General features: G+C 32.6%; 1 protein-coding gene across 1 annotated transcript in view; it reads left to right on the top strand.

The window, feature by feature from the left end:
• The first annotated feature begins 1,105 nt into the window (after positions 1 to 1,105).
• The window catches only part of LOC149848937 (subtilisin-like protease SBT5.3), a 41,299-nt gene continuing 20,524 nt past the window's right edge, over positions 1,106 to 21,880 (top strand). The window contains exons 1-4 of the mRNA XM_090005929.1: positions 1,106 to 1,240; positions 11,141 to 11,194; positions 20,329 to 20,662; positions 20,704 to 20,910. Coding sequence (XP_089862055.1) covers positions 1,106 to 1,240; positions 11,141 to 11,194; positions 20,329 to 20,662; positions 20,704 to 20,910 — 730 coding nt within the window. The remainder of the gene's footprint in view (positions 1,241 to 11,140; positions 11,195 to 20,328; positions 20,663 to 20,703; positions 20,911 to 21,880) is intronic.

The following is a 21,880-nucleotide window of genomic DNA, read 5'->3' as shown; positions in this document are numbered from 1 at the left end:
ATATCATAAGGATATTTAGAAAGATGAAATCGCATTCACAAACAAGATACATCCAATTTAAGCATGTTTTCATGATACAATTTTACATAAAATGCATAATCAAATCGAAAATAACTTCATGTAAGCATGGATAGTCATGTCAAACATTGCAATACATTCAATCATTCATATCATAACAATGTCAAACATGTACCTGCAACAAACACACTCCAATATTCCACTAACTACTACCATGGCTAGCATGGAATCCAAACTACAAAAATAAGAGCACTTCTATTCTCATACATTCAAATCATGCTTATCAGAGATCCACAACTAAGTGAGTGTGTGAGCAGGAAAGTATTGCATCCAAGAAAGTAAATAACATGTAATATGCTTGCATCATTTACTCACCACGGGTATTTACTCGATTTGCATGCTTTTGCATTTGCATTTTTCTTGTTTCTTTTTGCATGACATTTTAAGCCATATGCGATGCTTAGCATTAAACATCGCGCATTTTACTCTGCTACGCACCTGTAATGCACATTTATATACGACAGGGACAGAAACCCATTAAGAGGCGATAGGGGCTCCGCCATCGCCTGGCAGAGAGAGAGAGACAGTATACCTGCAAACTCATCGGTGAAGAGGATCCGACCGCGGGTCGGCTGCGGAGCGAGGCTACCAAAATAGAAGGATGACCGACGACAAGGTCACCGACGTGGGTCAGGAGAGAAGAGAGTGATCGAGGCTGTCGGAGAGGGAGGAAGATGAGAGGGGGAGGAAGAAGAGGAGGTCAGTGAGGGTCGCAGGTGGGAGGGGGGGGGGCTTCGACGGCTGCCAGTCGAAGGTCAGATGGGAGAGGAGAGATGGAGAAGAGGGATGAAGGCAGTAGTGAGAGGGGAGGTGCAGTCGGGGAGAGATAGGGTTTGGCCCTCTATGCCCTTTTAAAGGCATGACGAGGCTGCCAGAGAGGGAGGTGTGGTTACCTGGTGAGGCTGTCAGAGAGGGAGGTGGGGTTGCACGGTGAGGCTGTCGGAGAGGCAAGTGGGGTTGTCGGCGAGGAAAAGAGGGTGAGCCGGACGTGGAGTCGGGGTCACCGACGTTGGGTGGCTAGAATACAATGAGCGGGAGAGACGACTCAACTGATGGAAAGGGGCGACAGAGGGAGAACGATGAAGGGAGGCCGAAGGGAGGTGGCCGGCGAGGTCTCCGAAGGGAGCTGTCGGTGGGTTGCCAGAAAGTGGGGGCAAAGATGGCGAGCAGCGCAACGGCGGTCGTTGAAACAGGGGGGAGAGAGAGAGAGAGAGAGAGAGCAGAGTTAATTTTGTGCCCTAACTGCATCATTTTACATTAAAAAATCGCGATAAAAATGTTCTGTCCCAAAATCCATCGCTACTTAGCGTCAAAAAAATTATGTCGCTCATCCATCGCGAAGTTGCAATGGAGTTTGAGACACAATGTTTATGTCGCTAATTAGCGATAAATTTTGAGTCAGAATATTTCTGTTGCAAATTATGCAACTAATTCCAATTTTAGAGATGACTAATTTTCTCTCGCTAATTCGTCGTAAAATTGAGACAAATTATCTTCGTCGCTAATTAACGCTTTTCTTGTAGTGAGCCAAACTATGTTAAATCACTTTTTGCATGTGTTGTTCAACCTGTGATCATAGAGTGCATGTGAGGATCTCGTTGTTTTCGGTGATTCATCAGACGGCGTTAACAAAGAACATCATTATTTTCAACTTATTTTTAAATTTTTGTGGATTTAATCTTACATATGTGATCTACACAATATGGTAGAAAATGAATTTTGATCATGTATTTATATGTAAGCGCTTTTAATGTCTTCAAAATTCAGCAGCCCACAATATGCCAAGGTTTTTTGAATAAAAATATAATTATTTTTTGGTCATAAAAATATGACCCAAGATGTATTTCCCAGCAAACAAAACATGTTGAACACATCTATGAGGTTAGATTGAGTTGTCATGTACTGAACCTATGTTTTTTCAACTAGATTATGCATACTCTAAATAGTTTGCATAAATAAATATATATAATGCGGGTAAGTTCGAATGGTAAAAACAAGTGGTTGTCACTGTTTCTAAATGGTCATTTTGAGCATAAAAAAAACATTGTTGATCACATGCAAAATCAGATCGCATGAACGGTCAATGAAGCTTGTTTCGTTGTTGGGTGTTCAAAGATACACCCTCCTTTCTACTCTATAGATGTGTTTGGCATAGTCAATTTGCTAGAAAATGGTACTTGGATCAGGTTTTATCGATCAAAATGTGAGTTTTTGTTTCGATGTAACTAGTCACGGCTTGCCTAACCCCAGCTTATCAATCCAATAAAAAAAATATATGATTTTTTAAGCTTCTATAATTATCAAACCTTATAAAAATCTACCTACTTGTTGGAATCGAACAATCTAAGAGTCCATTCTTATAAAATCAAGCATATAGAACACATTGGTCAGATTTGAGAAAAACATGAATAAAAGCCTTCATAAAGCCTAGTATGCTGGCAGTATGCACGAGTCAAAGTAAGCTGCTACCCCTTACTCTCTCTCTTTCATATATATATATATATATATATATATATATATATATATATATATATATATATATATATATATATATATATATATATATATATATATATGCTTGATTTTGTGAGAATTGACTTTTGGATAGTCCCATTCCAGCACCAAGTTAGGTTTTTATAAGATTCAAAAATCAAGGGTTTATAATTTTAAAAAATATTCAATGCTTAAAAAACTAATTTTTTCTCAAAAAAACATTATTCAATTGTGATTTTCTAGCAAATCGGTCATGCAGAACACATCTGTAGGGTCATATTTTTGAAAAACAACCTTAAAACACCTATTTAACCTTGATAGGCATGCGGTAGGCACAAAAAATGTCAGGCATCTACCTATTTCTTTGTATATATATATATATATATATATATATATATCAAGGTTGTTAAATGCGATGAGGCGAAGTGAGGCGTTGAGCCTGTTATGAAGCGAGGTGTAAGCCTTGAGGCATTGAAGCGTAAGCTTCATGATCAAAATAATAAAATATTAATAAAATAATAAAAATTTTAAATAAAAACTACTAATAAACGACAATATAAAATAAATACTACTTTCCTATAATTAACTCGTATAATTCATTTTCTTATATGTATGCACATGTAAACTACAATTAAGTTAGACTCATAGTGCAAGATAAAACAAGTTATATCTACAATCATGAAATCATATTGAATACAACGAGGGCTCCGCTTGTATGGTAGAAGTTGTTAGTTCACGTCACCATGTGTTAATACATTGAGAGATCAAAACCTAATGGAATGTTATGTAATTCCAACATGTACTCACACGTATACTCATTTATCCAACAATTCGTGGTAAAGATCAAGTGCCACCAAATGAAAGCTGAAGGAAGCTACTTCCATTAACACATCTAGTGGCCGATGGTTGGGCTTATGTTCAGTTTTTAAAGAGTTTGTTTGATCTAGTAAAATGGGTTTGGTGAGCCGAACACAAACAACAGATGTTGAACTCAATTCGGCTCTTACATGCTACTTGAATAATAAAGATTGTATCTTAAATATATTTTACATCCCAACAAGTTCAAATCCTATTGCATAAAGTCTTGAAACAATGCAATTTCTTTGGCAACTGAGCCAACTCTAAGTTTCCTCAATATGTCTAGAGTTCACTACCTGATTCACAAACTTGATACTCCCCCAAGTCCCCAACTGGATGACCTCGCAGACGCTCGACCTCGCCAGCCTCATCAATGTCTTCGCCGACTGAATGACCTCGCAGTGGTGGTCCGACCTTGAAGCGCACCCCTCGATGCGAGGCGTGCACTTCACCCATGTGAAGTGTGCGCTTCACGCCTGCAAACATCTCATACAGAGCCTCAGTACCTTGAGTTTGTGCTTCGCCTCTGAGGCGTACGCTTCAGGTACTGAGGGGTAAGCCTCTCACAACATTGATATATATATATATATGCTTGATTTTGTGAGAATCGACTTTTGGATCGTCCCATTCCAACACCAAGTTAGGTTTTTATAAGATTCAAAAATCAAGGGTTTATAAATTTAAAAACTATTCAATGCTTAAAAATTTATTTTTTTCTCAAAAAAACATTATCCAAGTGTGATTTTCTAGCAAATCGATCATGCGGAACACATCTGTAGGGTCATATTTTTGAAAAACAACCTGAAAACACCTATCCAAGCTTGATAGGCATGCGGTAGGCACAAAAAATGTCAGGCACTTACCTACCTACCTATATATATACCAATTTTGACCAAATGCTAAAATCCCTTTTTATGCCACCAGTTGTTTAAAAACCATTTTGAAGAAATTTTTGACCTAAATTATATGTGTAGCCTTTAAAACATTCTCAGGGCCCGAAAGAAATTTTCAATTAAAGAGCCTTAGCTTTCAAACATGACAAAAACTAATTAGTGATTTAAATATCTAGGTACAAAGTTATCGCCAAAACAAGATGGACTTATTCAACAAAAAACCTATTTGCTAGTAGGGCCTATTTTGAGTACTTTTTTAACCACCAAAATTATAGAACGCAGTTTTACACGTAGAAGATGAATCGGAGTAGAGGATGTTATCTTTTAACGTACCAAACCACAGTTTTATCTGATTTCTATATAGGAAGATATACTGGACTTATTAGTATTAGCATGGTTGATTTTTCAACGATAAGTCGTCTTGTCATCAGAACTTTTTATCTTGTGGAACTTGTTTCTCTTGTCATCAGAACTTCAAGAGCTTTTAGAATTGACCAACTTTCTTGCCTTTTGGCCCAAATCTGCATGGAAAATAAAGATAAACCTACTTAGATCATTGTTGTTATCCTAGATTTTGGATTAGGACTACCACATTAAATGAACCTAATCTATCTTAGACTTTTTAGCCCCCAAGTAGGGTTTCCATTGAAAAGGATTCTGCCATGTAGTCTCTTTGGCTAATCACAAGTTGATTGCTATGCAATTGTCAGATCCAGACATTTAGGTCTGAGATCTATAAGGAAAGACCCATAACCCAGTTAAAAACCTTTAAATAGGGGTCAACCTCCTTTTCAAATAATTGATTATTCTTTAAATATAAAAGAATATTTAATCATCTCAATATCTTATAATATTTTTGGGTTGATGGGTTAATCTATTCTATTTGTTTCCTATTTAAAAGAGATTTTTGTTGTTTTTTATTTTTTATTTTTTATTTTTGTATATATAAGAACCTAGCAACCTTGCCTAGTGTACCATTCCTTGGTGACAGTAGCAAAGCTTATAGGGTCCGGGTATGGTATATAACAAATTAATAAGAAGACCCGATTAAGACCCGGGTCCATACCCGAAGGTCCGATTAATACACGTATCCGGTCATAGTTTGTGAAATTTTATACCAAACTCAAGCCCGGCCAGAGTTCCGATTAAGATCAGCAATTTTCAATGTAAAAATGATAAAAAATATTATTTTGCAGGGTGTGGTCCAGGTCTGGTTCATATAGTTTTTATTGAGTCTGGGTATGGTTTCTCTTCTATTAGAACCAATTAGACCCGTTCCAGACCCGATACCATACCCAAAAATCTGGTCCAAGTCTGGTAACACCTAGGTCCAAACCCAACCCAACCCGTTGACACCCGTAGTGACAGTACTCTTGTCATGTGTAGTACTATTTATGGGCAGAAAAATAGACCCATGTCGATGGGAAAGGGTGGAAGTCTCATCTAACAAGTATCATAAAAGGGCTTTTCACTCACCCAAATCCATACGTCCTACTTTTGGCAAGGGCTTTAAAAGTAGCATTGAAGGTTATACCTTCAATTTACTTCATTTGCCCATTTAAAAGCTAACTATTTTTTTTATTTGAGTATTTTTCTATTGAGTTTTATCTATGACTCAGCTGACTCGACCGAGTCAATGGTAAAACTCGTTGACTCTGTTGTGTTTTGGTTGACTCGGCTGAGTCAATGAAAAGACTCAGTTGACTTTTCTCTAAACTGAGTTAACTTAGTTTTTTAACTCTGTTTCAACTCCACCTAGTCATGAGTTTACTCGCCGAGTTTTCCAACTAAGCTTTTATCAGAATCTATTTTCGAAAATCAATTTTATTTCTCTAAAAAAGGATCCACAAATATATGTGTGTTAATATTTGGTGCTACTGAAGGCATGGTACTGTTGGGCTGAAAATTATAGGTTCAAGATTTATTGTCCTAATTTTACCGCATAGATGAATTCAACGTGATCTGTTTGCTAACGATCAAACCTTGGATATTGTTATTTTGATCTAAAAGAATGATTTTTTGAATTATGAAATTTTAGTGCATTGCATACCATTATTTTTTAAGCCTTTAAAATACATGCTTATACGTTACAATCACATGATTCAACACTCATTTGCAACTAAATAAACCTTGTAGAAATTACTTATAATATCGAATTACTTATACCTCTGTCTATTAGTGAATCATCTTCCAAGGGATTGTGAAAGATGTTTCAGTAAAAATATTTTTGTTGGATCCCGCTCTAATAGCTCCCAATAAATCAAATACATGCATCTTGTTCCACAACAAAGAAAGCACTTTTTATTCTTTCATAATTTACAAAAAATCTAAACATATATGAAAATAAGGTGATTTAGACTCAATAGTGTGTGTATATATATATATATAGGGAAGGGTGTAACATCGGATGCCCGTTTCGTCTGACGCTATCGGATGTAGTTACACTGCTGATCGCATGCAATGTCAACGGCACAAAAAAATTTGTGCAAAAGGAGCCTTTAGCGGTGTTCTTTTCTACCGCTAAGGGCTCCTTTTTTCGCAAAATCAGTGTGTCATTGATCGCACACATGATCAATGGTGCTGCTCTTTCCACATGGGCATCCACTTTAACTCTCATTATATATATATATATATATATATATATATATATATATATATATATATATATATATATATATATATATATATATAGTGAGGGGTAAGTGCCTAACCGAATGAACATGCACATTCAGGTTTAAAAAAAACTTTTAACGGCAGTTTTGAACGCTAAATGTATGGGCAGAAAATACACTCTTAGTGGTGCTTCAAAAGTGTGGATGAAAAAATGGTCTTTAGGCTTTAAAAGCATCACTAAAGGCTATTTTTTAACATGAATGTGCGCTGAACGTCATCACGCGTGTGCAATGGATGATTATCGCACGTCTGTACGATTAGGCTCCTACCCATTTTGCTATATATATATATATATATATATATATATATATATATATATATATATATATATATATATATATATATATATATATAACTGAGGAATCCTTACGTGCACAACTCATCGTTATTGATGGACAGCCAACACACAAAAATGTGTTTTTTGCACTTTTTGGCTTTAGCGGCAGTTCTTGAGTTACATTAAAGGTCCCAGTTCCGCTGGGACCTTTAACAGTGGTCAAAACCGTCACTAACGCCCCTAAGGGATGTGCTCAACATTTTAACAAAATAGTTTTAGCGCTGCTCTAGAACCTCTGCTAAAGGTGGTTTGCATGGTTTTTTGATGCTTTTTCAGCATTTTTTTTTGGAAAAACAGTGAGTGTCCATCACTCGTGTGATGGATGCTCTACAAAACTCCACTGGAGTTTAGAACCTATGGATTGCACAACTCTCTCTCTCTCTCTCTCTCTCTCTCTCTCTCTCTCTCTCTATATATATATATATATATATATATATATATATATATATATATATAGAGAGAGAGAGAGAGAGAGAGAGCAACTACATGGAGCCTTGCTGAGTGTCCATCGTGGGTTGTAATGGACACTTAGAGTTTTTTCTTGCAAAACTGCTTTAACAATGTCATATTAGAATAAAAAAATAAATTAGCAACGGTTTGTGACCACTATATGGAATCAAGGGCGGCTTCTCGAGGTGATATCTCCATCATCGGAGATCCGATCGACGATACATAAAAAGCAGTGAGTTCGTCATGATGTCTGTATATCATGTAAAAGTGTCAGATTTTTCTATGGTGTTTTTATATTTTTACCCTATCACAAATCAGAATCTGTTTTACAGAACCCATTATGCATTGTTTAGACCCTAGATCAACTTGTGTGGAATGTATCTCCCTAATTGGAGATCTGATCGATGATATATAAAAAGGAGTATCTTAATCTATATGTTTACTGTTATCTTCAAAAAATTTATAATTTTTTAACACAGTTTGCTATATTTCCTTATACTTGAAACCGGACATATTTATTTGAATTCATTACATATTCGCCGGAATCAAACATATATTGCCAGAGTGATATCTCCCTAACTGGAGATGATTTTTCCGATCTATAAAAAAAAATTGTTTATCTGTATAGTATCTTTCTGTAAATTTTAATGAATTTCTATAGCTTTTTAATACCCGATTCGGGTATGACACTGTGACAGGTATATGCCCGCGGGCAAAATCGCATATTTTAGTTTTTTATTTAATTTTCATATCAAAATAATACTAAAAAATATTTTTTTTTGATTTTATCTTAATTTTAGGGTTATTAGAAGTGTCCAAGTCAATTTTTACAAGTTTTGGAATTCGTTTGAGGCCCTATTTGATTAAATTATGAAAACAAGATGCTCGCAGAGTCCTGATTCAAGTGAAACACGCGCAAAAATCAATATTTTTCTAATATTTCAATTTTTTTCATGAAAAGCGTCATATTTTTAGTGTTTGATCATGTTTATAATCATGCTAGGGTTCTCCACACCCGATTTGATGTTGATTTGAATCCATTTGATCTCTAAATTAAGAGTTTTACAAAAATCTTTTCTGAAAACCCTGATTTCAAGGCCATAGTCTTGTTTTCAGGGGCATTTTGATTATTTTTTTATAAAGTTTTGAATTTCAAAGTTGTTTATCTTTATTATTTATTCAATTTTACATTACTTTTTTATTATATTTATCTTAGGAAAACATAGAAAAAAGCTTATATTCGGATAAATCTAGCAATTTCCAGATATTGTTGGATAAATCTCAGAAAGCCGACATTTATCCACTAACAAGTTTGCTAGTTTTTCAGGGACACTCAAGAACGTATTTTTGTTATTTTCTTTTTATTTATTTTAATTTATTATTAATGTAAATTATAAAAAATTTAGAATAAGAATTTAATTTTCTGCTTAGAATACGGTTATATTGCATATAGTTTACTATTTATATAAATGTCAATATGTGATGGATGATAATTCATGCATACTCAAATCCACCATGGTCTACACGAATGACACGTGCACTAGCTTCTAAGGAGTTGATAAACTCGATGCGTTTCGTATTCTTGGTCATAGTCAAAATACAAACGAAACCTAGATTTATCATCTTTTTCTAAGCCACAAATGCCCTACACTCTTAAGCATTTTCAGAAATCATTGCATATTTTCCAAACTTTTCTAAGTATTTACCCTTTTAGAATCAAATGAACTATATTCCATATGTATTTGTGGTCATAGTCAGGAATATGTAAAGAATTTATTTCATCTAAGTTCTATAAGGCATAAAAAAATTCTTTTATCAAAGATTTTCCCAAAATTCTTCAAAAAATATTTTCTCAAATTGCATTCATGCATTATCTAGGTTAGATTACATCATGAATAGTTTTTCACAGGGCCACACGCTCATCCTTTTGATCAATTCAAGAGTTCAAAACTCAGAAAAAGTGATTTTCTAAAAAGTCTCTAAAGTTTCTTCAAAATTTGATATCCTTTTCTTCAGAAATCAATTTTTCTTTCTTCAAAAATGCTTCTCAGATGTGGCTCACGATTTTCAAGGTATCATCTTTTTCAAGTATTTTCAAATATTCAAAGCATACACCATGTTTTCAATCTGCATTTTCTGAAATTCATAGCACATGCCTGATTCTTTGTGCATTAGGAATAGAACATCGATTTAGATAAGTTAAGCAAAGCAAAGCAATAGATTGATCCTTGGTTCAATTACCCCTGATTATGGCACCAGGAATGGTTGAATCTCGTACCGACAGGCGAGTCTCATTCTTCAGAATTATCCTACATTTTAAAATGGAGGCGAGTTATTTTAAAAAAAAAAATCAAAAGTGAGTTTAACTTGCTAAAGTAAAATTTTTCTATGATAACAATATTGATCATAGCTATGGCCCATTTTAAAGGCGATTCTTCTAGAACAAAGCAGTAGAAATGTCCTAAGCAATAAAGAATCCACTCAATTTTCTTAATAATATAAGTATAATTGATTATCTGCAAAAGGGATCTCTTTACTATCGTCAAGTTGAAGATCGATAGACAAGTTAGACCCCTGGGGACAAAGAAAGTTCAGATCATCTCCAAGTTGATGGAGCATGTGACATATCGTTCTAGGGAAAGTTTGGATCATTGCTAAAGTTGAAGGTTGATGCAACGAACCTCCCGACAAGCCCTAAAAGATATTTTATTGATACTATAAGAAGATTTCAAAGAGACAATTCTAATTCTTGGGGACAAGGAAGACCTTCATCATCTCCAAGTTGAAGGAGCATCTGACGTGTTCTTCTAGGGAAAATCAGAACAAGTCCAAATTGAAGGCTAGTGCAATGAACTTCTTGCTAAATCCCAACAAAATTCAATTCTATGTCTCAAAAGGTGCAAAAAGTATATGTGTGTAAATCCCAGATATCAAAAAATACCAAAATTGCCATGAATCATTTTTCTTATGCGAAATCCTTTCATCAATATCTTTTCATTACTTGCTTTTATGCAATTAAGAATATTTCTTCTCTCTTCATATCAAGGAAATTTATAGCTTCCTTGAAAAAACTCAACATCAAAATTTGAATCTGACTGTTGAATCTGTGGAGTTAACCTCATTGGAGGAAATACTCTAGGTAAAAGTGGAAATATCTTTTGCACATACGTGCACATTTTCAAGCATTTGAATCAACTACAATTTTATCTCATTGACAATATTTTCTGGCTATCTTGATATGAAATAAATACTCGATGCCCATTTTGATACAACTTAGAGTTATATTACTTCTTTGAAAGAATTGCCTTATTAATTTTCCATTTGGCTCCTACAATATCATCTTTTTCTTCCTGTGCAGGTAAGAGTTAAACATGAGCCTCATTCTGAAGAGGTATTTTTCGTTTCCATTCAGGTAAGGGTTAAACCTGAACCTCATTCTGATGAGGTATTTTTCAATCTCATTCAGGTAAGGGTTAAACCTGAGCCTCATTCTAACAAGGTATTTTTTTGTTCCTGTTCAGGTAATGGTTAAACCTGAGCCTCATTCTGACGAGGTATTTTTCGTTCCCATTTAGGTAAGGGTTAAACTTGCGCCTCATTCTAACGAGGTATTTTTAATTCTCGTTCTGGCAAGGGTTAAATCTGAGCCTCATTTTGACGAGGTATTTTTCGTTCTCATTCAAGTAAGGGTTAAACCTGAGCCTCATTCTAACAAGGTATTTTTCATTCTCATTCAGGTAAGAACCTGAGCCTCATTCTGATGAGGTATATTTTTTGTCCCATTCAGGTAAGGGTTAAACATGAACCTCATCTTTTCAAGGTATTTTCTTCTCATCCAGGTCAAGGGCTAAACCTAAATCTTTTCAAAAGCTTATTTGGTCTCATCCATGAGACCTCTCTCTCTGATCAAAATCCCCATCATGATTTTCTCATTCCTTTTTATCATAATCATTTTCACAATCAATTCTTACACAACCAGTTCAGATTTCCTCACTAGGGCATTTTTTTATTTTTAAAATTTGGCGTTTTTCTTTGCTACTAAGTTCGTCTTTCAACCAGCTTAGCAGCAAAGTGGGGAATCTGTAAACACCCTAAATTTTTTAAAGTTTTAATTTTTTCTCTTTTTGCCCCTAGCACCCACCTTTTGAGTCATTCAGAAGGACAATTGGATCAATTTTGATGATTTCTGAACTCGGCCTCAGATCTATTTCATCATCGGATATCTGAGATCTAATTTCATTCTTGTTTTCCAATTCTATTCTATTCTCTAAGCCTAATCCAAATTCAAATCCCAATTTTCATCATGAATTTGGGTTTTTCATTTCAATTTTCAGAAATCCATATTCAGGGTTTGATTACCATTTGGGACAAATTTCCTTTATTTTTACCTTCAATCGAGATCCAGATTCAATTTTTATTCAAAACCTTGAATCCAGATCCTTTTTAAGATTCAAAACTAATCCTCTTATTCTAAAAATAAATCAAGTATTTTCCTCATTTCAAAATCGATATTTCAAAACTGGATTTATTTTAAAACCTGGATTTGGATTTTTAAATATCAAACTGGATCCATATCCAAATTTAAAAACCAATTTTTATCTTAATTTCAAAATCAATTCTTGGATTTTAAAATCCAACATTTTTTGAAATCTTTTGAAAATTATTATGGATCCAATTTATAATTTAACCTGGATTTAAAAAATCAAAATAGATCTTGGATCCAGTCAAGATCCATTTCAAAATTCAGATTTTCTCTTTTTATTTCTTTCATTTTCATATCTTTGTTACTTTTGAAAAGAAAAAAAATCTCTTTTGTAAAGGGTGCGCCACTTGTCATTTTTCAAATTTAAAGTGGATTTTCATTTTAAACTTTGCTTATTTCAATTTCTTTCTAATTTCATAAGTAGCAATGTAGATATATTTTGTTTATGTGTTAATTTTGATTTCATGCTTTTTGATCCATTTAATTTGCTATTTGAATCATGCAATTTTATTTTAACCATTAGAATTATGAGATTTTATCTTCTATAGATCAAATCCCATATTCAATCGGCCAAATAATCTCAATTTATGCTCCAACACTTTGATTATATTTATGAATGCGTTTTATTTTAAATTTTCATCATCCATGCATTTATTCATGATCTAAAACATCAGATCTCACGTTTGAGCATCCACACATGTGTAATTTGCTTTTATCATGTTTAAATGCTTTCAGTCCATATTTTCAATTCTGGCTTGTTTTAGATCTATTAATTCACCTATAATTAGAGCTCATTTTGATTAAATTTTTTTAAATCAACTTCATGCATATGTTTTCGGGATCTCCACCAAAAATCAGATCATTTTGAGTTTGTTTGACCCACTTTGAAAATCGAAATTAGGAACCTGTTATTCTGTACAGTCAGGATTTTAGTAGAATCAGGACCAACTTTCCGGGGTGATTTCTCCCTAATCGAAGATGATCTCTCTAATTCATAAAAAATGAAGTGTTCATAGTTGAATCTAGTTTGTTCATTCCAAATTTCAGTAATTTTTATGGTATTTTCATACCTATTTTTTGTCGAAAACCATAACCCTATCACCCTGTGTCATTCTAATGGCTCAGATTGTGATCCATTTTGTCAGAGTTATATCTCTCTGATGGGAGATCATTTTTCAATTCTGTAAAAAGGGTTCTCTTCATTTATATGTCTAGAATTTTCAAAAAAAATTATGGTAAATTTATATTTTATTTTGATTAAATACCAGAACCCTATATTTTGATTTTGTATGGACAATTCTGCATGTATTTTGATTTTGTATGGACAATTCTGCATGTATTTTGATTCTATATGGAGAATTCTGCATGTATTTTTTATTCTGTATAGACAGTTTTGCATGTATTTTGATTTCGGTCTCATATTAGTTGTTGCACTCCTTCAACAAATTGCCATGCGATTTACATTGTCCAGCAAATCGCTACTCGATTTACAATATCCTTTAACGAATCACCATTGTGATTTGTAGTGTCCTTTAGCAAATCATCATTCGATTTGTGTCCTCCTTCACTAAATTGTCATTGTGCTTTATAGTACCCTTCAACAAATTGCCATTGCGATTTATAATGTCCTTCAGCAAATCGTCATTCGATTTGTGACCTTCTTCAATAAATCGTTATTGTGATTTACAGTGTTCTTCAATAAATCACTATTATGATTTACAGTGTCTTTCAGTAAATAGTTGTACAATATTCTTCAATAAATTGCTATTGCGATTTACAGTGTCTTTAGCAAATCGCTATTGCGATTTACAATGTCTTCGGCAAATCGCTATTGCAATTTACAGTGTTCCTCAATAAATCGCTACTCGAATTAGGACCAACTTGCCGAAGATTGTATTGCCAATCTGTGAAAAGTGATGTTTTCATGATTGAATCTAGTTTATTTCTGCTAATTTTCAACGATATCTATGGTCATTTCGTGTCTGATTTTGGTCGAAAACCAAAACCCTATCATTCTGTATCATTTGAGTTGCTCAGATTTTAGTCTATTTTTCCAGAGTCATATCTCCCCAACGGGATCATTTTTCAGATCTGTAAAAAAGGGTTTTATTCCTTTATGTATTTAGTTTATCCCTGTCATTTTATATAAATTTTTATACTTATTTGCTATTTCAATTCTGTTAAAAACATAAACTGATTACAGAACTTCAGGTTCTGTAACAGGTTCATTTTCTAAAATAGAATAGTGACTTCCTGAAGTCACCATTTCTAAACCAAAATTGTTTTTTCCATTCTGTAACTTAGGAAAGTTTTCTAATCATGTTAGAAAATGTATCCCAAAAATTTGGTATAATTTGAATTCGTATGGCCTCTAAAATGTCTAAATTATAGAAGTCTGCTCACTTTTCTCAAATTCCTGTTTTCTAAAACTTAAGCCTCAATGCTTGATTAATATCTCGATATTCAAAGAGAATTTGCACAATCTGTAAAAAGGAGAAATTTTTTCTGATGTGTCATGAATCCATGGGATCAATTTGAGCTCTTTTTGACTTCATTTCAGCTTAAACATTCTGACTGGTTTTCTGTAGAATTTTACTTCTGCAAAATTTCTTTCTTTTTACCTCATAAAGTCTTCAATTTTGATTTTTCCTTCCTTGATTTCTCAAAAATCTTCAATATTAAATGGTTTTTAAGAAAAGTCCAGAGTCTTCATAATAATTATGAGTATTTTAATACATCATTTATTTTATTTTGCTTAATTTTCCTCATTTTGGAGCTTGAAAGGCTTATTTTGGTTGATTTCCTTCAATTTTCCAATATTGAAGGAAAAATCGATTAAGCCTACATTTATTATAAATATGTTTGATCAATTTTGCAGGTATTTTATTTCTTTATTATTTCTTTTTGCAATTATTATATTAATTCAAAGGTTGTAAAAATTAGATTAATGAGAATTTTTTTTTATGCTTAGTTTAGAACGAATGAGCATATAGATTAATTTTAATTTTTCATAATTGATTATTGCATTTTTCTTTTATTTTTTAATTCACTATGGAAAACATGAATGAGCACGTGCACCATTTAATAAAGGGAAAATAAAACTAAGTAAAGTTTGTATTTACGGCCATAGTAGGAATATGAATAATACTTAGAATTATTATTCTTTATTAAAATATAAAAACCAACTTAAACTCTTAAGTCAATTTCAAAATCATCATATTTTCAAAAATACATTTTCTTCTTTTATTAAAATTCAAAATAAAGATTAAATCAAAATATATTTGTCGTCACAATCATGAATATATTAAAGTTTAATCTTGTCTGAATTCTATAAAGGCATAAAAATTCATTTTATTCTTTATTGGAATTTAAATAAAGATTAAGTTCGAATATGTTTGTCACCATAGTCATGAATATATTAAAATTTAATCTTGTTTCAAATTCTATTGAAGAATAAAAATTGATTTTAATTCTAATTTTAAATAAATTCTTTTAAATGCATTCATCAATTAAGATAGAATTACATCATTATTTTATGTTTTTCTTTTTAAATTTCTAAGTAATTATCGAAATTTATTTCAATTCATTTTCAAAACTGATTTTTCAAAATTCTAAATTCCAATTTCTAATTCAAATTCTATTTCAATTTCAAATTCCTTTTTAATTTCAAAATTTTAAATTCAACCTTGAATTTGAATTTTGAATTCTAAATTCCGTTTCAATTCTGATTATCAATTTTTTATTTCATTTTCAAATAAAATTCCATTTTGAATTCTAAATTTTTCGTTTTAGATTTCAAAATTAACTTCAAGTTCCATTTCAAATTTCCAATTTTGATTTCAAATTCAAATTTTGAATTTCCAATTTCGATTCCAAATTCAATTTTGAATTTCCAATTTTCAAAAAAAATTCAAAGTTTAAGATTAATTTTAGATTCAATTTCGATTTTCAATTCAGTATTAAGTTTTGATTCTAATTTCAAATTCGATTTTAATTTTCAATTCAAACTTCAATTTCAAAATTCCAATTCAAAGTTCAAACTTTAATTCTGATTTCAAGTTTAAAATTCAATTTTTATTTCAAACTTCAAATTTCAACTCTGATCAAATTTTATAAATTTCTATGATCATTTGACCTTTCATCCATTGTATTTTTCAAAATCAATTTTGTAAAAAACATTGTTTTGTTAAAATGAAGTTAAATTGGGCATTTTAACAATTTTAAATTCAAATCTCAAATACAATTTGTGTATTTCATGAATTGAAAATATCTTTTATAAACTTAGAATGCCTTAACTTCATTTTAAATAAATTTTTGAGTTTGTTTTCCTTTTATTTCAATCATTTTCAAGATATTTTCATGAAAACCTCAATTTCAAGGTTAAATTCATTTTAAATTCAAACGTTAAAGTGGATTTACCCATTTCAAACCTAAATTTCAAAAATTTGAAACTTCAAAACATCATTTTCAAATATTTTGTAAAGTCATACATCATTTTCTTTTTATTTTGTTTAATTTTTCTTTATTTTTTGGGGGCATAAAAGGCTAGCTTTGGATTTTCTTCAATTTTTTAATAATTAAAGAAAATCCATAAAGGCTAACTTTGTAGGATTTTCTTTCTTTTTCTTTCTTTTCAATTATTGCAATTAAAATCAAGGGTTGTAATAATTACATTAATGAGTTTTTTTTATGCTCAGTTTAGAATGAATGAGCATATAGATTAATTTTATAATTGATTTGTTGCATTTTATTTTATTTTTTTAATGCGCTATAGAAAACATGAATAGCACATGCACAATCTAATAAAGAATAAATAAAACTAAGTAAAGTTCATATTTATGGCCTTAGTCAAAATACGAATAATACTTAGAGTTATTATTCTTTATTAAATAAAAATTTGACCTACATTTTTTAAAATCGTCATTTCTTTTAAAATTAATTTTTCTTTCTTCCTTTATTTGAATTAAAATAAAGATTAATTCAAAATATATTTGTGGTCCTAGTCATAAATATATTAAAAATTAATTTTCTTTTAATTTTATAACAACACAAAATTTCTTTTTCTTTATTAGAATTTTAAATAAAGATTAATTTAAAGTATATTTGTGGCCCTAGTCATGAATATATGGAAATTAATCTTGTTTTAATGCTATAAAGTATAAATATCTCTTAAAATTCAAATGATTTTTCAAAAATAGCATATTCATCATTTAAGATAGAATTGTATCATTTTTTTTATTCAAGTTATTTTTAAATTTTCAAGTGATTTTCGAAAAGATTTTTCAAAAACAAATTTCAATTCAAAATTCAAAGTCATTTTCGATTTCTATTCTCAAAATCAAAGTTATTTTCTAAATTTATTTTCCAAATAAATTTTTGAAATTCAAAACCATTTACAAATTCAAAGTATTTTAAAAAATCATTCTCAAGTTCTAGGTATTTTTAAATATTTTCTAATTTCTTTTCAACACATTTTCTTGAAATTCTATTTTAATTCCAAATATTAATTTCAATTTTCATTTTTTTTTATTTCAATTTTAAATATCAATTTTAATTTTCCATTTTCGAAATTCAAAATTCAAGTTTGAATTTCATTTCATTTCATTTCAATTTCAAATATCAATTTCAATTTTCTATTTCTTCCAAATTCCAAATTTTGAATTTTATTTTCATTTCAAATTCAAATATCAATTTTAAATTTTCCATTTTCAGATTTCAATTCTTAGTCTTGAATTTCATTTTAATTCCAAATTAAATTTTGAATTTCATTTTGAATTCCTAATTCTAAAATCCAATTTCAATTTCGATTTTTTATAGTTTTCAATTTAAAACTTTCAAATTCAATTATATTTTCAATTTCAGATTTCAATTCTTCAATTTCAAATCAAAGCTCAATTTCAATTTCCAAATCTAATTCTGATTTTCAATTTTAGTTCTAAAATTCCAAATACAATTTCAAAATTCCAAATTTGATTTCTGAATTCAAAAAATCAATTCCAATTTCGATTTTCTATTTCAATCAATTCAGATTTCAAATTTCGAAACTTAATCTTAAACCTTCAATTTCATTTTGCCATTTTCAAACTCTAATTTCAAATTCAAAATTTAATTTCAAATTCCATTTCAAAATCGAATTCAATTTCATAACTCAAATTCAATCCAACTTCAAGTTTTCAATTCAAACTTTAAGTTTTCAATTCAAACTTTAAGTTTTCAATTCAAAATCAAATGCAACTTCAAGTTTTGAATTCAAACTCAATTTCAACTTTTCAACTCAAGTACAAATTCTTCCATTTACTAAAGGATATTTTCAAATCGATTTCAAAATCACTTGGATTTCTAAAATCTTTCTAAAAGAATATATATTTTCAAAGTTCAAAATCATAGCACAAGCATGATTCTATGTGCATTTTAGGACATAGAATAATTTTTTGGACAAATTTAGGCAAAGTAAAAGCATAAATTTGATTATTGGTTCAATTACCCTTGGTAAAGGCTCCAGGAACAGTTGAACCTCGTACCAACGAACGAGCCTTGTCTCCTAGTTTTCCCATAATTTCTAAAAACAGAAGCTAGTTATTTTTTAAAATCTTTTTAAAAGGTCAAGTGAAACCCTGTGAGAGTTTTCTCTTTCCCTAAAAAGAAAATGAATTTTTTTTCAACGATTGCAGGTATATGCAAGGATGACACTCGCTTGACCTCAAGCTCATTGAACCTGTTGAGGACCCAGAGTCCATCATTAGGATAGCCCATAGATCCAGCCCCATAGCTGAGGATCAATAGATTACCCGTCCTCTGAGGGAGTATTTTATTCCTAATAAAAATACTCCTGCATCACGAGACTTGATATATGAGTGAACCAGTTTAAAATCAAGGCCAGTATCATACTGATATTATCCGCTTTCTATGGCCTTAGCAAAGCTGATCCCTACCATCATCTTGATGAGTTTCTAGAGATCTATTCTACCGTGCGGATCAATAATTTTGTAGATGACGCGTTGAGATTGACTCTTTTCCAGTTCTTCCTCAAAGATAAAGCCAAGCATTGAATGAAGTCTTTGGATATGGTTCAAATTACCACTTGGTACTGAATACAAAATGATTTTTTGAAGAAATATTTTTCAATTGATAAGACAAACCAATTTCCTAAGGCTATCACCAGTTTTACGCAAATTGAGGAGGAACAATTTCATGAAACGTGAGAGAGGATGAAAGATCTTCTCTGAAAGTGTCCCTACAACTAGGTGCCCCACTAGCAACTGCTGCAGTATTTCTATGATGGGCTGATCGAAAAGAATCGTCAGATGGTTGATGCAACCTATGGGGGCACTTTCATGCTTAAGAGTGAAGACGAAATGTAGGCCTTGTTCGAGACCTTGAGAAAAAATTCTATGCACCATGCTTTGGCCTCTCGAGCTAAAAGGGTAACACATGCCCCTGTTGGAGGGAAGAAGGCTGTCATGTACAAGATAGGGACACACCTTGAGTTACAAAATAAGGTCGACCTAGTAACCCAGAAATTGGATCAACTATTGTCGAATCCCTCACCAGGTATGTTAGCCCAGCACACCATGTCTTTGATTATCCCCTAGCACCACATTATCTTGAATTTGTGCAAGAGCAAGTTCAGGTGGTGCAAGGTTTCGCCAAGCCCACACCCAACCCATTTTCCAACACTTATAACATGAGTTGGCGAAACCATCCCAACTTCTCGTGGAGAAATCCACATCAATCCCCTATTCCTTCCCAAAACCAACCCAGACCAGAAGGTTACCAGTCGAGCTATTAGAGACCGAGTTTTCTTCAAGCCCAACCCTCATTTAGTGAGTCTCAATCCCAAAAACCCACATTTAGCCAGTCCTTTGAGGATAAAATATTTCACGCATTTGCGGATATCAAGGAAAACCTGAATTCCCATACCAAGTCCATTGCAAAGTTAGAAACTTAGATAGGACAACTTGCCGAGGTGCTAAGCAGGCAAAGCGAGGGAACATTTCCTAGTCAACCCTAGGGAAAAGGAACCCATTCATGGCCTGCATATAACCGATGCACACCAAGAGCAGGCCCAGACGATTACCACCCTTTGGAGCGGGAAGGAGTTCTATGGAACAAGGGAGACTACAAGAGAATTTGATAGGAAAATTAGGGAGCAATCGATCCCTTCAGAGACACCACAAGAAAGTGGGAGGGCCCCACCACCTGAGCCTTCCAAATCATACATACCCAAAGCCCCATTTCCTAAAGTTTTAGAAAAGCTTAAGTCGTTTGACAAGCAAGGGGTGAAGATGCAAGAGATGCTTAAGATTTTCAAGCACGTTCAGATTAACCTCCCCTTGCTAGATGTCATACAGCAAGTTCCTACATATGTAAAGTTCTTGAAAGAGCTTTATAAGCAAGGTATTTCTAGGTCAACTTAGTCTATGACCTGGTGGAAATAGAGCTGCTATGGACGTTGAGTGATCCACCTCAGGAGGAGGAGGATGAATCACTCGAGAGAGATAGTTGTAGATTGATTGATAGATGGTCAGGTGAACTGAATTGGACCTGGCACTTCGATCTCCTCCCGGATTTGGTAGATCAGCCTGCCAAACCTTCGATTGAGAACCCGCCTGAACTTGTGCTAAAGCCTCTACCAGCCTGCTCAAGTATGCTTTTTTAGGAAAGGACCAGACTCGTTTGATTATCATTTCATCGGACCCGACGAGCACTCAAGACTGCCAGCTTCTGCAGGTTTTGCATGAGCATAAAGAGGTGATCGGTTGGTCTGTGGCAGATCTCAAAAGAATATACCCTTCTTTTTGCATGCATCAGATCATCATAGAAGATGACGCTAAACCCTCTAGAGAAATGCAAAGGAAGTTGAATCCCCACATGAAGGAGGTAGTCAAGTAGTTGGACACAAGAAACATCTATCTCATATCTCAAACAATCAATGGGTGAGCTCAATCCAGGTTGTCCTCAAAAAATCTAGGCTCACCATCACCATCAACGATAAAGGAGAGAGCATCCCCATGAGGACTACCACAGGGTGGCGAGTTTGCATCGACTATAAAAAATTGAACAACGCAATGCAAAACGATCATTTCTCACTGCCATTCATTAACTCGATATAAGAACAACTCACATACCAACACTATTTTTATTTTCTGGATAGCTATTCAAGATATAATCAAGTGGTCGTTCACCATGAGGACCAGGAGAAGAATATGTTCACTGTCCATATGACACCTTCTCGTTTAAGAAAATATTGTTCGGGCTCTGTAATGCCCCGACAACATTTTAAAGGTGCATGATGGCTATTTTCTCTCATATGGTGGATGACATCCTTGAGATTTTCATAGAAGACTTCTTAGTGTATGACTCTTTATTTGATGATTGTCTCCATAATTAGCCTACATATATTTTTGTGGGACCTGCACATTTTTTGGGGTTTCACCAATATTTTTAGCAAAAAAATTTAAGTAAACCATTTTCTTTGTCTCGATGAGATGAAGCGAATTGGCTTTACAAAATATCTTAATTTTGTCCAGAGAGTGAGTTATGGCTCCTTGACTGTTTAAGCATATTTCTCTGAGGATATATACAACCTAAGTATAATTAGCTGTACAAAATTCA

Source organism: Nuphar pumila, chromosome 1 (genome assembly GCF_984573655.1).
Source record: "Nuphar pumila chromosome 1, dmNupPumi1.hap1.1, whole genome shotgun sequence".
NCBI classification, from domain to species: domain Eukaryota; kingdom Viridiplantae; phylum Streptophyta; class Magnoliopsida; order Nymphaeales; family Nymphaeaceae; genus Nuphar; species Nuphar pumila.
Note: the sequence above shows the minus strand (reverse complement) of the source record. Positions and strands in the feature narration are given on the sequence as shown.